The sequence below is a fragment of the Agrilus planipennis genome, unplaced genomic scaffold (assembly GCF_000699045.2).
Source record: "Agrilus planipennis isolate EAB-ADULT unplaced genomic scaffold, Apla_2.0 scaffold2, whole genome shotgun sequence".
Classification (NCBI taxonomy): Eukaryota; Metazoa; Arthropoda; class Insecta; order Coleoptera; family Buprestidae; genus Agrilus; species Agrilus planipennis.
In genome coordinates, this window is record NW_020442464.1 from 3,596,488 (window position 1) to 3,615,292 (window position 18,805).

Here is an 18,805-nt window from a genome sequence, read left to right on the forward strand (position 1 = left end):
AATGCAACCCTGTTGCAATTTCGTTTCAATACTTTAAGAAAATATGTTCTAACCTTCTTTCAGAATTTCATCAATCATCTTGCATTCTTTAATAAAATATTTACATCGATTACATACTGAAGACATTGACAAATGATCGATCACGTAGAAATTGTTGTAGAACAAGTGCAACTATGGAATGTAAAACATTGATGAGATGATGAATGAATGAAGTTGCTTTAGAAAGCCAATGACGCAAAACGCTTCTATTTAAAAAAGAAAACTAGAAAATTTGATTTATGTACAACGTTAGATTGTTATTGTTAAATATTATTTATCGACAAGAATTTCTATAAAAATAAATGCATATACATGAAAAATTAATTAAAATCTTCTGTATCGAGTTGTCATTCACTATTTTGAAAACATGCAATAGTTTACTACATGCAACGCTTTAAAATTCAATAGTGATTAATATTAAATATAAATGTGAAAATCCATATCCATATCCAATTTTTATCCATGTAAATTACCACAAATTAAAGAGGAAAAATTGTTGGTATTGTCACACCCTCGCCGGGAATCGAACCCGGGCCCTTTGGCTTTACGTACCACTAAGCTACGAGATATTTTACTGTACAATTGAGTTAATATTCTTTGCTGATCTTTATCTGCCCATACGCCTGTTTAATCGTCCGAATGGTAGGAAAAAACTTCTGATGTCTCATAATTACGAATTTGTCTGAATCTGCTGAGAAAAAGTCCTAATATTCCTAATGAAGTCGTTAAGGAGATAGGTCGTAAAACGTTTTTAAACCCACGCTTGTCTTTGTATGCTAGGAACAGCCGTATGTAATGCTGAAGACTAACGCGGAGAAGACAGGTAACGGCCGCTACGAAGGCTTTTGCATAGACCTCCTCGCCAAAATAGCCGTCATAGTTGGTTTCGATTATCGCATTGAATTGGTGCCTGATGGAAAATACGGAGTCATCGATTTAGAAACGGGCGAATGGAATGGTATCGTCAGGCAACTAATGGAGAAGGTAAGCGGTTTACTCTGAACGCTGTTTTGCTTCCGCGCCGTTCAAAGTTAAGCTTTCTTACTGATAATCCCGGAAACTATCACGTATGATACGGGTTGCGGAAAGGGATTAGTAGTATAAGGCTGCAACGTCCACCACCTATTGTAAGCAATATGAGGAAGACGGAAGTATGATTTCTTAAAACTCCAAAAAATTGTAACCAAAAACATGAACAACATAAGACTATAAAGAGTATGTCCAAATTTTTCTCTAGTGATAATATCATCGTATGGTCATCAGCCCGAGCCCTTATCTGCATTTCCCAGAAACTAAAGCATCCCATATCCTTAACAATTTTCAAATGGTAATATAATCTTACTGTGTCCCCTTTCACTCCTGTTTCTGCTTCTAATATATCTCCAACTTAGCTCTTCATGTCTCAGAAGGTGTCTTAGGTACCCCTCTATTTCTATTCCGAAAGATGTCTTTAATAATATTTATCGTATCTTTGTTATATGCGCAGATTAAAAATAAATACTAATATTTACTAGTATTGCTTTATTATAACGTATTTATTATCCTGAGCTAATCTTTGCATTTCCCTAAAACTAGATAGAACATCCCACATCCTTAACTATTCGCGAACAGTAATCTAATGTAGCTTTACCTCTATTCCTTTCAACTCCTTTTTCTGTCTCTAATACGTCTCTGACTAGATCTTCATACTAGAGAAGGCGAACCTTTTTCGCCTATTTTTTTTTTACTTCCATAGACTACCCTGTTCTCCTATTCTTTCTAATACCTCTTTATTTCTACCCTTATCTATCCACGGTATCCTCATCATTCGCCTGTAACACCACATTTCGAACGCTTCTAACCTCTTCTTTTCCGCCGCGCCCACTGTCTATGTTTCGCACCCGTACGGTATCGCGCTCCAAACATACACCTCTAACAATCTTTTTCGAATTTATAAATTAAACGTTCACGAGCATAGAAGTGACTTCTTTTTATTGAAAGTGGCTCGATCCTGCGCTATCCTCTACTTTATATCCCTACTACTCCTTCCGTCGTAACTTATCTGACTTCCTAGATACCTAAAATCAACCACTTGTTTTAACCTTTCGTCTCCCATCTTAATATTCGCTCTTTCCCTACTTTTTCTTCCCTTGCATACCAGTAGTTTTGTTTTAATTTTATTTATTTTCACACAATACCACTTTGTCAATTCCGCTTCAAAACAACGTATTAATTTTATTAATAGCTAGTGAATTTAGCACCTTTTAAGTAATTGAGTAAGGTCATTTTACCAAAAGGGATTAATGTTCCTTCAGTTCCCACTTTTCTCTAATCAGTGGGTAATGTTTTAGAGAACAATTTCACCCCTATAAATACATATATATTAATTAATTGATCAATCTAAGATGCACGTGTTGAAAGAATTTTCCTCCACCTATGTTTTTTCTTTTCAGAAAGCCGATTTGGCGGTAGGGTCAATGACAATTAATTATGCAAGGGAAAGCGTTATTGATTTCACCAAACCATTCATGAACTTGGGAATCAGTATCTTGTTCAAAGTAAGTTTGGAGAAGAAACATATTTACCTAATTAATTTTCCTTTTCAATTATTTTAACTAAATTAGAAAGTTTTCTTTGTTGCAACATTATTTGCACAGTTTTCATCTTTATAATGTACACACATTTAATAAACCTGAAAAAAATAAATGTTTTTCCAAGAGTTGTTTACCATACATGATGTCGTCTTAAAAATAAAAGAACTTTTATGTTTTCATATGAAAAATTTTTGAATATTACCCTTACTTTTTCGAAATCTTGCTTAATTTTATGCAAATTTGTTGAAGGGATTTATCAAAAATTCAAAATAGATTTTCGTACTATTCCGATTCCGAAATATTAAACAAAACGTTCGTTACAATGTAAAATAACTTCCGATATTCAATAAAAAGCTCTTTTACATGTTCGTAAACAGATTTAAAAACTCTTTGTAATTGCCTGGAACAAATACAAAAGAAGTTAAATAGCAATTGATAAATTAATATCATGTGAAAATTGAGCCTTCAACTAAACAAACTGAAAAGGGACTTAAACGTGGTGGAAATTTTTCAGAGACCAGAATACAAAGCGTCAACGTTTTTCAGCTTCATGAATCCGTTAGGTTTCGATATTTGGATGTTCGTTGTCGGCTCTTTCTTCATGATCTGTTTCACAATCTACGCGCTCGGTAAACTTTCGCCGATTGAGCGATTAAACGTAAAACCCTGGAGAAAATCGGAATTCCTTCGGAACGGATCAGTCTTGTCCAATGCGATTTTCTTTGTGACCGGTACTCTACTCAGACAACCGTCAGGCATTTGCCTTCAGGTAGTACCACTATAGCTGATCAAGTATCAATTAAAAAGCACGTCACATAATAATCAATAGTTGAATAGAAATTCATGTGAATGTACGTCTTACTAAAGCTTACAAAACGAATGCAACTTTTCTTTCTTTACATCTTTCTGCTTTAGATAAAAAACACATTAATTAGAGTGCACAATGTCTACTGTCTGTAGCCTGTATTGAGAACGGCCCTTCACGTACGTCAAGCGGGTGAAGCGGCGAGAACAGCTAGTATTCGATAAATCTATTAAATAAATAAATCGGATGTAAAGAATGTGATGTTAACTTTTAAAACATATTATAGGGAGTAATTTGATTAAGAGATTCCGTACTATTTCATATTGCAACGGGAAAATAAATCATTTATGCTTGTATATATACCTAATTTTACATAAATCGATAAAATCGCTTTGTACAGTTTCGCTTTTAATTGTGTAGATGCTTCCATAACAATAAAAATTCAATATCATTGATAAATCGTTGCATTAAAATGTCCGATTGACTAAACTTAATTTGATCATTTATATAAAAAACAATCAATTCCGCACAATACTAATAAATTACGCATTTCTAAACTAATAATTTATATTTGTACAACCTTGATACGAAAAATAATTTTGGCTATAAAGGGTAGCTGTTTAGCTATACTTGAGTTTGTTTTTGAGGAGGCTATTTACGTTAATTATAAAAAATTACCCTAAAAGAAAAGCTATTTATAATTGAGATTTAAACATTTTCCCAACCTTATTACTTAATTTTAGCAAAAGAAAAGAATTACCTTATTAATTTACTAATTGATCTAATTTCTTTCGCTTTTCGGTGCAATGTTGAAAAGGCGCTACTCTGCTGTTTTTTAATTAATTAAAAACATTAATCAAACCGTTTTCAGGAAATAAACAAACAATATTCACAGCAATGATTTTTAGTTCTCATTCACAGTAATTTATTTAATTGGTCTTTATTATTAGAGAACACGAACTAATTGACAACAAAGCATCACATGTTCCTTAAAGGATTAAACAACGAATAAATGATTCTTGACACTTTACTCCTTCGCGTTACAACTGGTAAAATATGTCACGGTGTCATATTATGGTCATGAAGAGTACATAAAAACCGTTTAGCTCTCTACTCCTAATAGCATTTTCGTTTTTACTTTAAAGGTTCCATCTAGTCAACAGGCCCGACTATTTTCGTTCATGAATCCGCTCGCGATGGACATTTGGCTTTATGTCTTGTCCGCATATCTCCTGGTTTCAGTGACCATGTTCGTGGTTGCCCGATTTTCACCGCACGAATGGCACAATCCGCATCCGTGTCAAACAGACAATGACATAATAGAAAACCAATTCTCCCTACCAAACTCGTTTTGGTTCACTATCGGAACTCTAATGCAGCAAGGATCTGACCTAAATCCGAAGGTACTTGTTTTTCACTAATTTTAGAAAAATAAGCTTTAAATTTCAACTCACTTACTGTGCTCATATGTTCAGTGTGGATGAGGAAGTTATATGTATTATTATTTATTTATAATTATGGAAAATATTCTACAGAAATCATTAAAAATCATCTTGATTATCATCAAGTGTATAATTGAAGTCAGTTTAAGAAGGCGATGTCGATAGTCCTAATATTATAATCCGAATGAGTTTGTTTGTTTGTTACTATTTCACGCCTTAACTACTCAACTGATCGTCATAAAATTTTTGCACACACATTATCAGAGGTGCAGAAAAGGATATAGGGTACCTTTTATCCAGGAAAAAATACCGTTCCTGAGGGATAGAAAAATTAGTTTTATGTGGTCGTCGATGATCTCTGACACGTATTAGAACTATAAAACTATGATCTGAAACAGATTTATTATACTACCTGGTTCCACGATATGCATTCTTACAAAAAAAAAACACTTTTGGGTATTTTATTTTCACTAGCTACTAATACTGGCGGGCACACATCCCTGACAGACTGCGCCAGAGGGTAGGACGAAAAGCTCTCTTCATTCTGCTATTAGGAATTTTGAGAATGAGTGAGTGATTGCAGTTGGGGTGAGAAAGATTTTACAGACGAAATGAAAGTAGAAGAGAGTAAAAGATTATTATCTGTGGAATATTACTATCCCAGCATTTGCCTAAGTGATCTAAGAAATCTTGACCAGAACACACGAACCGATGCTGTAAACCTCTGGGTCATGTAACTCGTTAAATTATTACATTGTCTAACAATAAATGGAAAACGACCGAAACTTTTGCCCTTTTAATTGTCTGTCTGTGTTGATAAGATCTGATAGCAGAGGAAGAGAGTGGGTTACTGTAGGTACCTGTATTAAAAATCGTCTAAAGCAAGGCAGTTGAAAAACATTTTCTCAGTTCAATAGTTTCTGACATCGCCTATCGAAACTGACCCCAATTTACTTCATGTCAAGAATTTAATAGAATAATATAGAAATAATAATAGAAAATTAAATGTATCAGCTTGTATTTAAAATAAAGCAAAAAACAGAACGTGTGTTGAAGTTTGATATTTTTCAGAGTAAATTTTCGCTTCTCGTGTACATAGTATTTTTTACGCTACAAGCTTATTTTTCTAAAGTTAGTGGTAGACGTCCGCTAGAAAATTTTAATAATAGCTGCTGTGCTCATTTTTAACTTTGCATTTTAATTCCATCGTCATGGTAATGAGAAAACAAGACCAAGCCTAAGCACAGCATCTGTTAGTATATAATAAGCTAATTAGAAGTTGCAATCCTTGCTGCGTTTACTCCGAAAAATATCAGCAACTAAAAGTAAAACATTTGTTGTTCCACTCGTATCATTAAAATCCTAGCGCTAATACAATTTTCAAGAAATTGTCCAATTATTTTGTACATTAGTATTTCTTTTAAAAATTGCTGATCAGATCAACAAGCCGATGGTGTTATGTTCTTAATAATTTCATAAAATCGTTACCTAACAAATGTTATTTAAGTATTAAAAAATCATAAAGCAGTGATATTGTTAATTTATGAAAGTACTCATAGCACTATTTCACTGATTGGTAACAAAAATTCTCATCGAATATGATTGATTCCATTCACGGATTTCAAAGCAACAAGGAATAATAGGACTAACGATAATAATGTCAATGTTATCAGCTACTTACAGTTGATTGGGTGCGAATATAAAATTATGTAAACAATCGTTGATTTTTGCCTCGAAATCAGACACAATATATTCAATTTTGCGATAAGCATACACAAAGAACGTAGTGATTTGATAATAAATTGGCCCACCAGAGTAGTTCATAAAATTCATTTGTTGGACTTGCAACTCTCATATTTCTTATCTAATGGGAGATCTATTATCTATACCTATACTAAAAGCACTCTTCCATGCATTTATTATAAACACTACAAAACATAAGTTCAAACTTAACGGACAGGCGCTTCTTTTCCCACATAACATCTTACTTGAACCAAAATAAATGCTTTTTCTTAATTAACTTTTAACCTTTGGGTGTTTCATTCCCACCAGCCAGTAATGCTGGTGGGCGGGCAGTCCCTCCGGACTATGCCGGAAGGTAGGGCGGAAGGCCCTCTTCAGTCTGCTTTCAGGAATAGTGGGAATGGGTGGGTGGTGGTTCGGGTGAGAAAGATGAGACGGACGAAATGAAGACAGAAGAGAATGAAAGATTATCTGTGGAATATTACTGCCTCAGCATTTGCCTAAGTGATCCAAGGAAACCACAGAAAAACTTGGACTAAGGCAGACGGACCCGGAATCGAACCCGCGTCCTCCCGAATGCTAAGCAATGGTCTAGACCTCTAGGCCATGCCGCTCGGTTTTTTCTTAATCCCCAGTGAAGACTTATCGAGGTTTTGAACTAACTATACCTACCACTAAACTGCAAGCGGTAAACTGCTTAATAAATTAAAAAGGTGGACAATTACAGTTACATTCTAGTTTTAGCAGTTTCGATGTTACAATTTTCATTCATTATTCTTTCCAAAATCATAACGCGTTCATTTCAATGTAACCATTGAAAGATCCTCCTCTATAATAACAAAATAACAAAAAAGCTTTTGAGATAGAAACTAGGAAAATAATCTGACCAATTAAAGTTGTTAATAATGTCCTTAATTTTTTTTGAATCGTACAATCGTATTTATGTATGAAATACCTCAACACAAGCAGGCTAGCTTTTCTTCTTCTCATGCTTACGATTGAATCTTTTTTCAACTTATCTTGTTGCACGCTAATGTGATTATCAGATTAATGACTGCTTTTAATTGATAAGTAGTTTAGAACTTATGTAGATAGATATATTGTGTACTTTAATCCTTTCAACTAAAACTACATAATCTAGAATTTAATTAGTACCTATAGAAAGTACCCAGGAAATATCATTAAGTGGTGGTAAATTTTACAACACTAAAAATGTTTTTTACCAAACAAAAAAAGAAAAAAGACCGTTTGGTGTTTTAATTAATTTTCTAAAGTAAAATAAGGAAATTAGCAAAACATAACCTAACTCAACCCAAACCTAATCTAATAATTGTCTCTCTTTTTAGAAGCTTCAAACAAAAGTCACCCAAAAAGGAACTATTTTTTAAAATGCTAAATATTCAGTGTTCCATATTTTACTGGACATTTAGTATTTTATTATATTATACTGACTGACTGAGCTATTCGAAGTTTTAAGATTAAATTTCAACGGAGTGCAACCTTAACTAACTATAATCATTACTAACCATAATCGTAATGTAGCTTTCAACAGTTGTAAGATAAAAATGAAAAAAATATTACTAGTATTATTAAAAAAAGTCATAAGTAGATCATGGCAAATTCAGATTGCCCTGATTTAAAATTGGATCTCAGAATCAAAATGTATTTCGAGGTTTGTCTCTATTCGTCTAACTATTATAACATTTTAAATACTGAATGTTTAGTATTTTTACTATATATTTAGTATTTTCACTACATTTACCGAACCTTCCGTAATTTATTGAGCATTTTAATAGAATTAGAGGTACATGTACTTTGCACTTAATTTATAACGACGACACCTAACGAAGCATCTTCACGTTTGAATTTAAAAATTATTTCTAATAAAAAATATTTAAATCCCCGAGATAATAAATTTGAATTTAGGTCCCTCTTGTAATAAACTTATTATTACGCTACAAACAATAACTTTGTTTACCTGCTTTTCATGCAGTCGTAAATTCACTTATGAGCAACGGCGAGACCGTGTGGTACCACAACAAACCCCCGAGAATGCTTAAATTACGTCAATGTACGAGGGTGGATTGATAAGTTTCCGGCCTGACCAAGAAAAACAAGGTTTTTAAAAATTTTTTTTTTTTATTTCTCAACATAATCTCCTCCAAGGCTGATACATTTCTCATAGCGGTGTTCCAGTCTATTAATGCCATCTCTATAGACTGATTCGTCAAGCTCCTCAAAATAACCATTTACAGCTTCGATTACTTCTTCATTGTCCGCAAATCTCTTACCGCCAAGCCATTTTTTGAGATTAGGGAACAGAAAATAGTCACTCGGGGCTAGGTCTGGAGAGTAAGGAGGGTGCGGCATCAATTCAAACTTTAGATCGTTGATTTTAGCCGTCGCAACGATTGACGTGTGCGCTGGTGCGTTATCGTGATGAAACAAGATTTTTTTCTTCGCCAGATGAGGTCGTTTAATTTTCACCTCGTGGCTCAAACGTTGCAATAAGTCTGCGTAGTATTGACCAGTGATAGTATTACCCTTTGCAAGGTAATCAATGTATATAATACCTCTTGCATCCCAAAAAACAGTAGCCATAACCTTGTTCGCCGAAAAAATTGTTTTTGCCTTCTTTGGAGTTGGTTCCCCTGGTCCAATCCACTGTTTAGACTGTTCTTTGGTTTCAGGAGTGTAGTGGTGGACCCACGTTTCGTCAACGGTTACGAATCGACGCAAAAATTCGCTTGGATTACGCTTATACAATGACAAATTTGCGGTAGAAATGTTTTTTCGAATCAATTTTTGGTCGACTGTTAGCAAACGCGGCACCCATCTTGCACAGAGCTTTTCCATATGCAAATGTTGGTGCAAAATATGTTGCACACGTTCATATGACATCTTACAGGTCTCAGCTATCTCACGCACTTTCAATCTGCGGTCTCCCAGCACTATTTGATGAATTTTTTCGATCATATCTGGAGTTGTGACCTCAACGGGGCGTCCTGAGCGAGGCCCATCAGAGGTGCTCACACGACCCTTTTTAAACTCGGAAACCCACTGCTTAACGGTTGAATATGACGGGGAGGATGTCCCCAGTGTTGAGTCCATCTCTTTTTTAATTTCCTTCGGCGTTAACCCCTTCAAATAAAAGTATTTGATGACAGCACGATTTTCCTGCTTTTCCATTTTTACGAAAACCACAGAGGCGTCTTGTTCAGCGTGCTGTCAAACCTACACTAGCAAGGAGATCGGGCTGAAACTATAGCTACAAGCTATCCAAGGATGGTACTATAGAATGTCACCTCAAGGTAGGCCTAGTGGCGTCATCTCTTGGTTAGGCCGGAAACTTATCAATCCACCCTCGTATTTGTCTCATAAACGATCGCAAAAACGTCCGATGGTACGAGTTCACGATAAATTTGGTTTACAGGCGACATCGACGAGAATTGTCGGCGGAATATGGTGGTTCTTTACCCTCATTATGATATCGTCGTACACCGCCAACTTGGCAGCATTTCTAACAGTAGAACGTATGATCACTCCCATCGAAAATGCCGAAGATTTAGCCAGTCAAACGGAAATTACTTACGGGACTCTAGAAAGTGGATCAACCATGACATTTTTCAGAGTAATCTATTTACTTATTATTTTTAATGTCTTTACTAAAACGATATAAAACGAAATCTCTCATAAATCCAGTAATTAAGTATAAACAACAATAAATNTAATTGAATTTTTTAAAAATTGAAAACAGTCCAGCTAATTTTCACCATTCCGCATCATAGGATTCAATGATTGAAACTTATAAGAAAATGTGGCGATTCATGGAAAATAAAAAGCCATCCGTTTTTGTTCCAACCTACGAAGAAGGTATCAAACGCGTTTTGGAGGGAAATTACGCCTTCCTTATGGAATCTACTATGTTGGACTACATTGTACAGAGGAATTGTAACTTGACACAAATCGGCGGTCTCCTGGATTCAAAAGGCTACGGAATAGCAACTCCAATGGGGAGCCCATGGAGAGATAAAATCTCATTGGCTATACTAGATTTACAGGTGAAATAGTAGTAACAGTAACATTCTTAAGACATTTTGTATCTGCCTTAATTTAGAAACGGGGCAGCAGCTTGCGGTGAGGAAACTATGAAGGAAAAAACCATGAGGTATCAGGTGCCTAAATTCTATTGGCTACCAGTACTGCGCAAGCGTAGTACATTAATTGCTCTGTAGTTCAGCTGCTTGCTAATAGAATCTAAACACCATTGAAAGGCGCTAAATTAACCAGAATGTATACTTCATTTACTTTCTCTAGCGATGTGCCCCTTCCGATACCTTGGATGCGCGCTGGCAAAATCGTAGGTATGGAGAAAAAAGCTCATTATACTCTCGACTTTTGTTCATTAAACATACTTTTTCATACAGTACCTGCCAAAAGTTTTGTTCAATCATGAATAGTAGTGCGAGTCGAAAACAAGCGTTAAAGCCTTTAATATGTCTTCAAATATAAATAAACATCTCGTTGATATTTTCAGTAGTAAATGGTACCAATAACAGAACATTTGAACAATGCAATTGTAGTGGTTAAAATGGTCAATTTTTCCGTGCAGTACTGTACGGATTATATGCTCCTCACCGGTTAAGAGTTCGGCCGAGAGTTGTCTCCTTCCTTTTCTGGCCTAGTGCTGTTTTTTTCTACTTTGCGCCGGTCAAACTGAAGGTCACATCGCTACAGAAAGTAAACGAAGTATGTATTATGTAATACCCACAGTTAGTAAGGACTTCCGACATAACATAAGTGAGTTCAATATGCCTGGAAATAGCGTCCAGTTAGATACTTAAACTAAACAATAACAATAAAAAAGGCACTACAAAGTGAACGTTCAGAAAATGAAAACAAAAGAAGTTATTTCAACTGTTCTTCTTTTTTGTGTTCGATAAAGCACATAGGTAAACAGCAATCATCGAGTTTGCCGCATTATTTCTATTGGTTGGAGACCAATCCAATTTTTGTTATTGCTCGAGTAGCGGAACTACATTGTATGTTTAACGCTGTTAAAAAAAAAGAAAAACAAGAGCTTTTATTAAATTCGCCAACGACCTATTTTCACTTTAAAGGCTTTCCATTCACTCACACGCACATATAAAGAATCGCATAAAACCCAATAAATACGTTAACTACATCACCGCCTCACTAGAATAGAAGCACATTAGGTACCTTTGCATTTTCCTTTAACGACACGAGAGCATTTATTTATTTTCGGGTTCCGAGACGGCGGAGTGCTTCCGTCTTCCGTCGTTATGTCTTAAAAAAAAAGATCCCTCTTTTTTGATATAGGAAAAAGGAGAGATACAGATGCTTTATGACAAGTGGTGGAAAAACACTGGGGAGACCTGCTCCCGAGACGACAAGGGAAAAGAGTCTAAAGCTAATTCGCTGGGAGTCGATAACATCGGCGGAGTTTTTGTCGTTCTGCTGTGCGGACTCGCCTTCGCTGTTATCGTTGCCATCTGCGAATTTTGTTACAATTCTAGGAAAGGAAACGGATACAGCAAGGTACAAATGTGCATCCAAAATACAAATGTACAGTTAGAACTTGGTTATAGCGTCGCGTCGCTGTCAATATCTTAACATAATGAGAGATTCCCTAGTAGTAGTACGAATTTATAAAACACAAATTGAACAATTTCCAAAACAAATGTAGAAAAGTTTTCCGGGTTTAAAAGCCGTTATTTGTTAGAATTTATTTAAAAAACCAACCAATTCCCCTTATTTCGGCACTGTCTATATGCACAAACCTAAATTAAAAAATTAAAAATATTTAACCGAAATAATCAGATTGCATTCATTTCAAATTTAAATGACAACAAAATCGCGTAATACAATACACACCATAACCATTATCATCACTGATCGTCAGTCCTAAAACTGATTGGACCTCTACTTTTTTCCCTCCTGAATTAATCTTCGCATTTCCCTAAAACTAGGTAGAACATTCCACATCGTCAACTGTTTATGAACAGTAATCTAATCTAGGTCTACTCCTACCCCTCTTAACTTCTGTTTCTGTCTCTAACATGTCTCTGACTAGCCTTTTATGTCTGAGAAGGTGTCCTACCAACCTATCTAATTCTAATACCTCTTCATTTGTAACCTTCTCTGTCCACGGTATCCTCATTATTCTCTTGTAACACCACATTTCGAACGCTTTTCGACTACGTCCACCGTCCACGTCTCGCACCCGTAAAGAGCTATACAGTCTTTCGAATTTCTAAATTAACCGTTCGCGAGCATAAAAGTGATTTTTTTTTGTTCAAGGCGATTCTACCCTCCGCTTCCCTCTGTTTTATATCTCTACTGCTCCTTCCATCCTGAGTTCCTAGATACTGAAAATCAGCCACTTCTTCTAATTTTTCGTCTCCTATCTTTATATTCGTTCTTTCCTTACATTTTCTTCCCTTGCGTACCAGTATTTTTGTTTTACGTTTATTTATTTTCATACAATACTATTTTGCCAATATCGCTATCATTTTATTAAATTCTATAATATAGTCATCATCATCATCATCATCATCATAAGGTCATCAGTCCTAAGAGTGCGACTTTTTGGACACGTACCTCCACTCTTTCCTATCCTGAGCTAAACTTCGCATTTCCCTAAAACTAGAACAGATCCACATCCTTAACTATTTGCGAAGAGTAATCTAATCTAGGCCTACCTCTACCCCTCCTAACTCCTGTTTCTGCCTCTAATATGTCTCTGACTAGACCTTCATGTCTCAGAAGGTGTCCTACCAACCTATCTCGCCTATTTTTTATTGACTTCCATAGAGTCCTCTGTTCTCCTATTCTTTCCAATACCTCTTCATTTCTAACCTTTTCTACTCACGATATCCTCATCATCCGCCTATAACACCACATTTCGAACGCTTCCAACCTTTTCTTTTCCGCCGCTCCCACTGTCCATGTTTCGCACCCGTACAACGCCGTGCTCCAAACACACACCTTTAACAATCTTTTTCGGTTCGCGAGCATAGAAGTCACGCAAAAAAAATTATTTAGAGAACTATTCAAACTGACCTTACATAAGACTTAGATATCGTTATAACCAATGTTGTTGACCAAGTTTCACTGTACTATTGCAATAAGTAATATATTAAGAGTGCATCTTTTTTTGTTTTATGTTTTATTCCTCGCTTTAAACTGTACTTTCAAAAATGTTCGGTTTGTTCCTTACTTTGATTTCATGTCCAAAGAGAAATATGGCCCTTCTACCGCAACAGTCGCTGTGTACGGAGATGGCCAGCGAATTGTGTTTCGCGATGCGATGCAGGGCTTCGCGCCAAAGACCGGCGCTCCGAAGGCAGTGTTCCAAGTGCCTGGCGAAGATCGCTAACCACGACGCCACCGGCGTCGGCGACGGTGCCGGTGGAGGCGTCGCGACCAACCCGATTCTACCGCCGCCATCAGCACCCCGGTCGTCCGCCAAGGTCCCGGCGCCAGCAACATCGCTCGTCTTGCTACCGCACCAATTCAACTTTTCGCCAATTTTAGTAAGAGAACCCTTATATATATACATACTATGTATACTACGTAATTTATCGAAAACGATAACAGCCAAAATCCTTTTCCGTCGAATCTCTCTGTGTGTGTGTCTCTCTCTATCTCTGTCTCTCCTCTGGCAACTATTAATTCCGCGACCTAATAACGGAAATGCTTTTTATTTCTCGCGCCGCCAACTGTATCTCCAATTGGTCGATTTATGTCGACGAGCACGTGTTGATAGATACGTTTTGTTCTCGTAAATTTGGCAAAATCGTTGGTCGTCTGCCAAATTTACAAGAGAAACGTGATTACGTAAAATTGGCAATTCATCCTCCTTCACACTACCCCTTGACATCAATGGAAACATCAACCACCCAATACCCATTTGCAATGATCAATGAATAAATTGAAAAACAAAACTTTCGTATAATTTCATGTAACGCATTTTTCAGATGAACTTAACGTAAAAACGACATTATTAGAAATATGGATAAAGATACAGCTGATATTAAAATTAAAAGATACCTAAAAAGGATCAAAGGGCTGGTTAACAAGGAAGAAAATTAAAATGACTTTTGTATTTCCTTTTTTTATTCATTAAAACTTGGATATATATTTTACCCAAGAAAAGTAAACTTATGCTTGAAAAATCACCCTTCAAGAACAACAAAAGGAAAATTTCTCTAGAGCAAACATTTAAAGTAGTTTTGGCTTTAGAGGGATAAAATATTTTTGCGCTTTCTGAAAATCGTATTTTTAATGTATGTAAGATACTTCCAAAACAAGAAAAGCACATTAAAGTTGAAAATAAAAGCTCAATATTTATTTATTTCTCGAAATATACGATGTCAAACGACAGTATTCTTTCTAAATTGACTTTTGGCGCGATTGCTGTAATTAATATTCCATTTTCTCTTCCAAAACAATTTAAAATTGACAACCAAAATCCATAAGCGCCGAAAAATTGATAAAAAATTGTAACTTTTCCGATTATTCCCCTAACAGTTAACAGTTTAGTGAACTAAAATTTATATATCGTCCTGCAAATTACTAAACATAAATATTCGTATCTGATCAATTCGCCCCTCTATATAACCAGGCATTTTTATACTATTTCAGTAGTTTTCTACTTTTTGCAGGGCAATGAAAACCGTCAATGCTTCGAAGACCTGAAGGAAAGGCTTCAAAAACCGGAAACAATAAAAGTGAATAGTTCTACAAATACGGTTGAACCTCCACCAAAGACCAAACGGGAAACACTAGTCAATTAGAGACTGACGCATCGTATTAGTTGTTTTAATTATTAAAAGCCTTACCTCTTAAAAATCATTATAGGATAAGACGTAAAACTTTTAGCTGATTTTCAATAAAATCGAACAGTATTGACCATTTAGATGAATAAGAAATACAGTAGAACAACGATGAGTAAAGTAATAAAATATTTCTAGATTGACATTTTACTATAATACAGTAGAATTCGTTTATTACGATTCCGTCTATATTGACCAACCGCTTAATATGAAGCAATTGCAGTGTTAAGTTTGGTTTTCATATTAAATTCTCTATAGGAAAGTTTGGATATAATGACTCCGTTTAAATTGACATATCGTTTATTATGACTGATTCTCAAGAAATCATATCCGGCTATAGTAACCCAAATGATTAATAATAACATTGTCGCTCATTTTTCTGACCCTTCTTATGTATATTGATATTACAATTCATCGTTCTTTTTCTTTTTCTATTAATAAATATACACAATTTGGAGTTTTTCTCTCTATTAAACTAAATAACTAAGCAAAAGTGAGTTGTTTATTTTTTAAGACTATGCATTGTGTGACTCCCGCTTAGTATGACGTGTTTGTCATTTCCTTTCAATATCATTATAAGCGGATTCTACTGTACGTATATAAGTAAAATAAATGCAGCTAAATGTACTGTAACTTATTAAGGTTTTGTTTTTTGGTATTTATTAGAGGCATCCACGAGTTAGCTCATCGAAATTCTACGGCAGTTCTTAATTATTAGATCTTTTAACAATTTTAACCACAATAGATGAAAAGTATGTAGTTGAGTTTTTTAGCAACGAACTATTGACTAGCTTTTGTTTTCAAAAATAATTTACTATTATCAATGAATGCACCATGACCTTTTCTAGTATTATTCGATATTATATATATATAACTATCGTCAATTATAATATATATAGCCTTACGTATCAACAGTTGAATCTCGTTCTGCTTTACTTACTGTTGATTTTAAAAGTATTTCAAAGCCTTTTACGGATAAATAATTTTAAAATGAACACAAAATTTTATATTCGTCGTAAAATTAACAGACGATAATCAAAACGCTTTTTTCATCTTACGTATTTTCTAGTACGTGCTCATGTTGGTTCAGAAAGAAACAGAACATAGGCACCAGCACATTTTAAACATCATATAAAATTATTTATCAACTCAGTAGGATATTGCTGGTTGAGAAAGGATAAGTGTTACATCTATATTTTTACAAAAACTGAAACAGGAACGCGCTAAATTCGTACCTACAGAAACTGGCCCTATGTTAAACTGCTTGAAACTTTGGATTCTGGTAGTTCTCAATCTGCAGGTCAAAAGTTTCAACGGGTGCTAAATCATAAAAACTCGTCTTTTTGAGATATGGTCCTTTAGAGTTGTATAATTGTACCTTGCGAGTCCTTAAGGAAGAATGCAACTTTTAGGGACACATATGTGAAAAACGACTTAGCACCCGGTAAGACATTTGATCTACACCTCGACAACTAACAGAATCCAAATATTCAAAAAGTTTGGCATATGGGTTATTTTCTGTAAAGAAATAGCATAGTCCTTTGTACTTATGTATGTTGCTTTTGAAAAAGGATAAAATCCAATAATGGTTCTCGTTTCTCTCCTTCGGTAAAATTTCTGAATTTAGAGTTCATAATTATTGTTAAGTAACTCCAAAAAGACAAACATAAATCAGATCAATAACCTTGAGTTATTGTCACAAATTCGATAGTTGACCTGTACCCCATTCTTTATAAACTACCCCGTTTATAATAAACACCTCCATACGATAATTTTGATTTATCTTCCAAGTTAATCACAAATAAAAACTCCTTAATTATTAAACAGTAAACTAAAATCTAAACCTCTTAAGATTGATAGAAATGTGTACTAAACTCCTCCTATAAAATGTGTAGAGAATAATAAAAGTAATACAAAAGAAGTGTAACAAAAAAATTATATTCAAGTACAAAAATTATTTATTTATCATTTGTTAATAGCGTATTTGGTAAATAATTAATTTATTAGTGAAATATTGTCAATACCGTTTAATTTTGTCTAAACCTATTGAATTTATGTTTATATCTACCTAATTTTAAACAGTAAACTTATTTTTATGAAAGCTGATCATTATTTATAATTCCCTCAATTAAAAAGCTCAAAATTAAAATGTGTTCTCAATTTCTTTCCATTATTGCAAATTATAATTTTTAATTTAAAGGCGAGAAAACATTTATTATTACCCTCAAAAAAAGTAAATTGACCTTTGTAAAAATTAATTAAAAATATAAAAAAAGCTCATTAATTCTTTATGACAACTATATTTTTGACAATGAATACAATTATTTTTTGATTAAAAAATGACCCAGTGTTTCCCCTGTTCAACTTTGAAAAACTATGATAAATTAATCACATATATAGTAAGTTGTTTATTAGTAATTACATCTATAAAATCATAATAAAGTTTTTACTCCAAAGGTAAAAGTCCCAGACTCAATTAATACTTTGATGTAAATCTGTTATGTTGCTATACCTATAATAAACAATTCAAGAACGTGTTACGTACCAACAGATTTTATGAAGTGATTAAATGAAATAGAAAGTATGTTGACCAACATTGAACTTGTCTTCACAAACATGCATCACATACTCATTATTTTACCTTTATATGTTCATAAAAGTATCACTGTGAGTATTTACACCAAACCTGTAGGTTGATATTTTGCATTAATCGCTTGTCGTCGACCTGGATTTGATTCGGGTCGAAAAACGAATTGTTCTCGTTGTAGACAAGTTGTTTGTTGAAGAGGTAACTGACTGGAGAACATGAGATCGATCATTTATCGACACAAGTTAATAATAAAAAGATAAACTGAACCTGTGCGACAACCTAATTGTTTCTATTTTAAAGTGCTTCTTCGTACCTAATGGTTAAACGTAAGTAAAAAGTGAGTATATTTGAACACAAAGTAGAGAATATTTAGTAAAGAAGTATATTTATTTACTAAATTTGTTATCATCAATATACTTCTACATATCATGTTGATTTTGTGCTTGAAAAAAAAAATGTTAAGGATGTTTGGAAGACAAGAGTACATAAAATTAGAAATTCGTGATTAATTAGGTTTTGCAGCATATCATAAGGTCAATAAATACTATCTATACTAAAAAACAGTATACGGTTTGAGAGAAAATTTGGAATTTAACCAAAAACTTTGAATAAAATAAGAAATAACGAATAATATGGAAAATTTTTAACTGACTTTTGGCAGTGAATATGCCTTGATTTCAACTTCGAAACAAAAAAATATTTAGTTTCAATCTCTATTAATAATGAGCGTAAAACTTTTTAATATGTTTAAATAA

General features: G+C 34.3%; 1 protein-coding gene across 8 annotated transcripts in view; it reads left to right on the forward strand.

Annotated features, from left to right (window-relative positions):
• The window catches only part of LOC108733787 (glutamate receptor ionotropic, kainate 2-like), a 50,456-nt gene extending 34,740 nt beyond the window's left edge, over window positions 1–15,716 (forward strand). For 3 of the 8 annotated variants that reach the window (XM_018465352.2, XM_018465579.2, XM_018465655.2), the window contains 7 exons: window positions 2,472–2,576; window positions 4,563–4,820; window positions 10,036–10,233; window positions 10,391–10,663; window positions 11,943–12,161; window positions 13,862–14,158; window positions 15,290–15,716. In XM_018465352.2, coding sequence (XP_018320854.1) covers window positions 2,472–2,576; window positions 4,563–4,820; window positions 10,036–10,233; window positions 10,391–10,663; window positions 11,943–12,161; window positions 13,862–14,158; window positions 15,290–15,421 — 1,482 coding nt within the window. In that variant the 3' untranslated portion in view covers window positions 15,422–15,716. Of the gene's footprint in view, window positions 1–819; window positions 1,024–2,471; window positions 2,577–3,126; window positions 3,382–4,562; window positions 4,821–10,035; window positions 10,234–10,390; window positions 10,664–11,942; window positions 12,162–13,861; window positions 14,159–15,289 lie in introns of all 8 variants that reach the window. The other 5 variants (XM_018465210.2, XM_018465428.2, XM_018465137.2 and 2 more) reach the window with 3 other exon arrangements.
• Window positions 15,717–18,805: the final 3,089 nt, after the last annotated feature.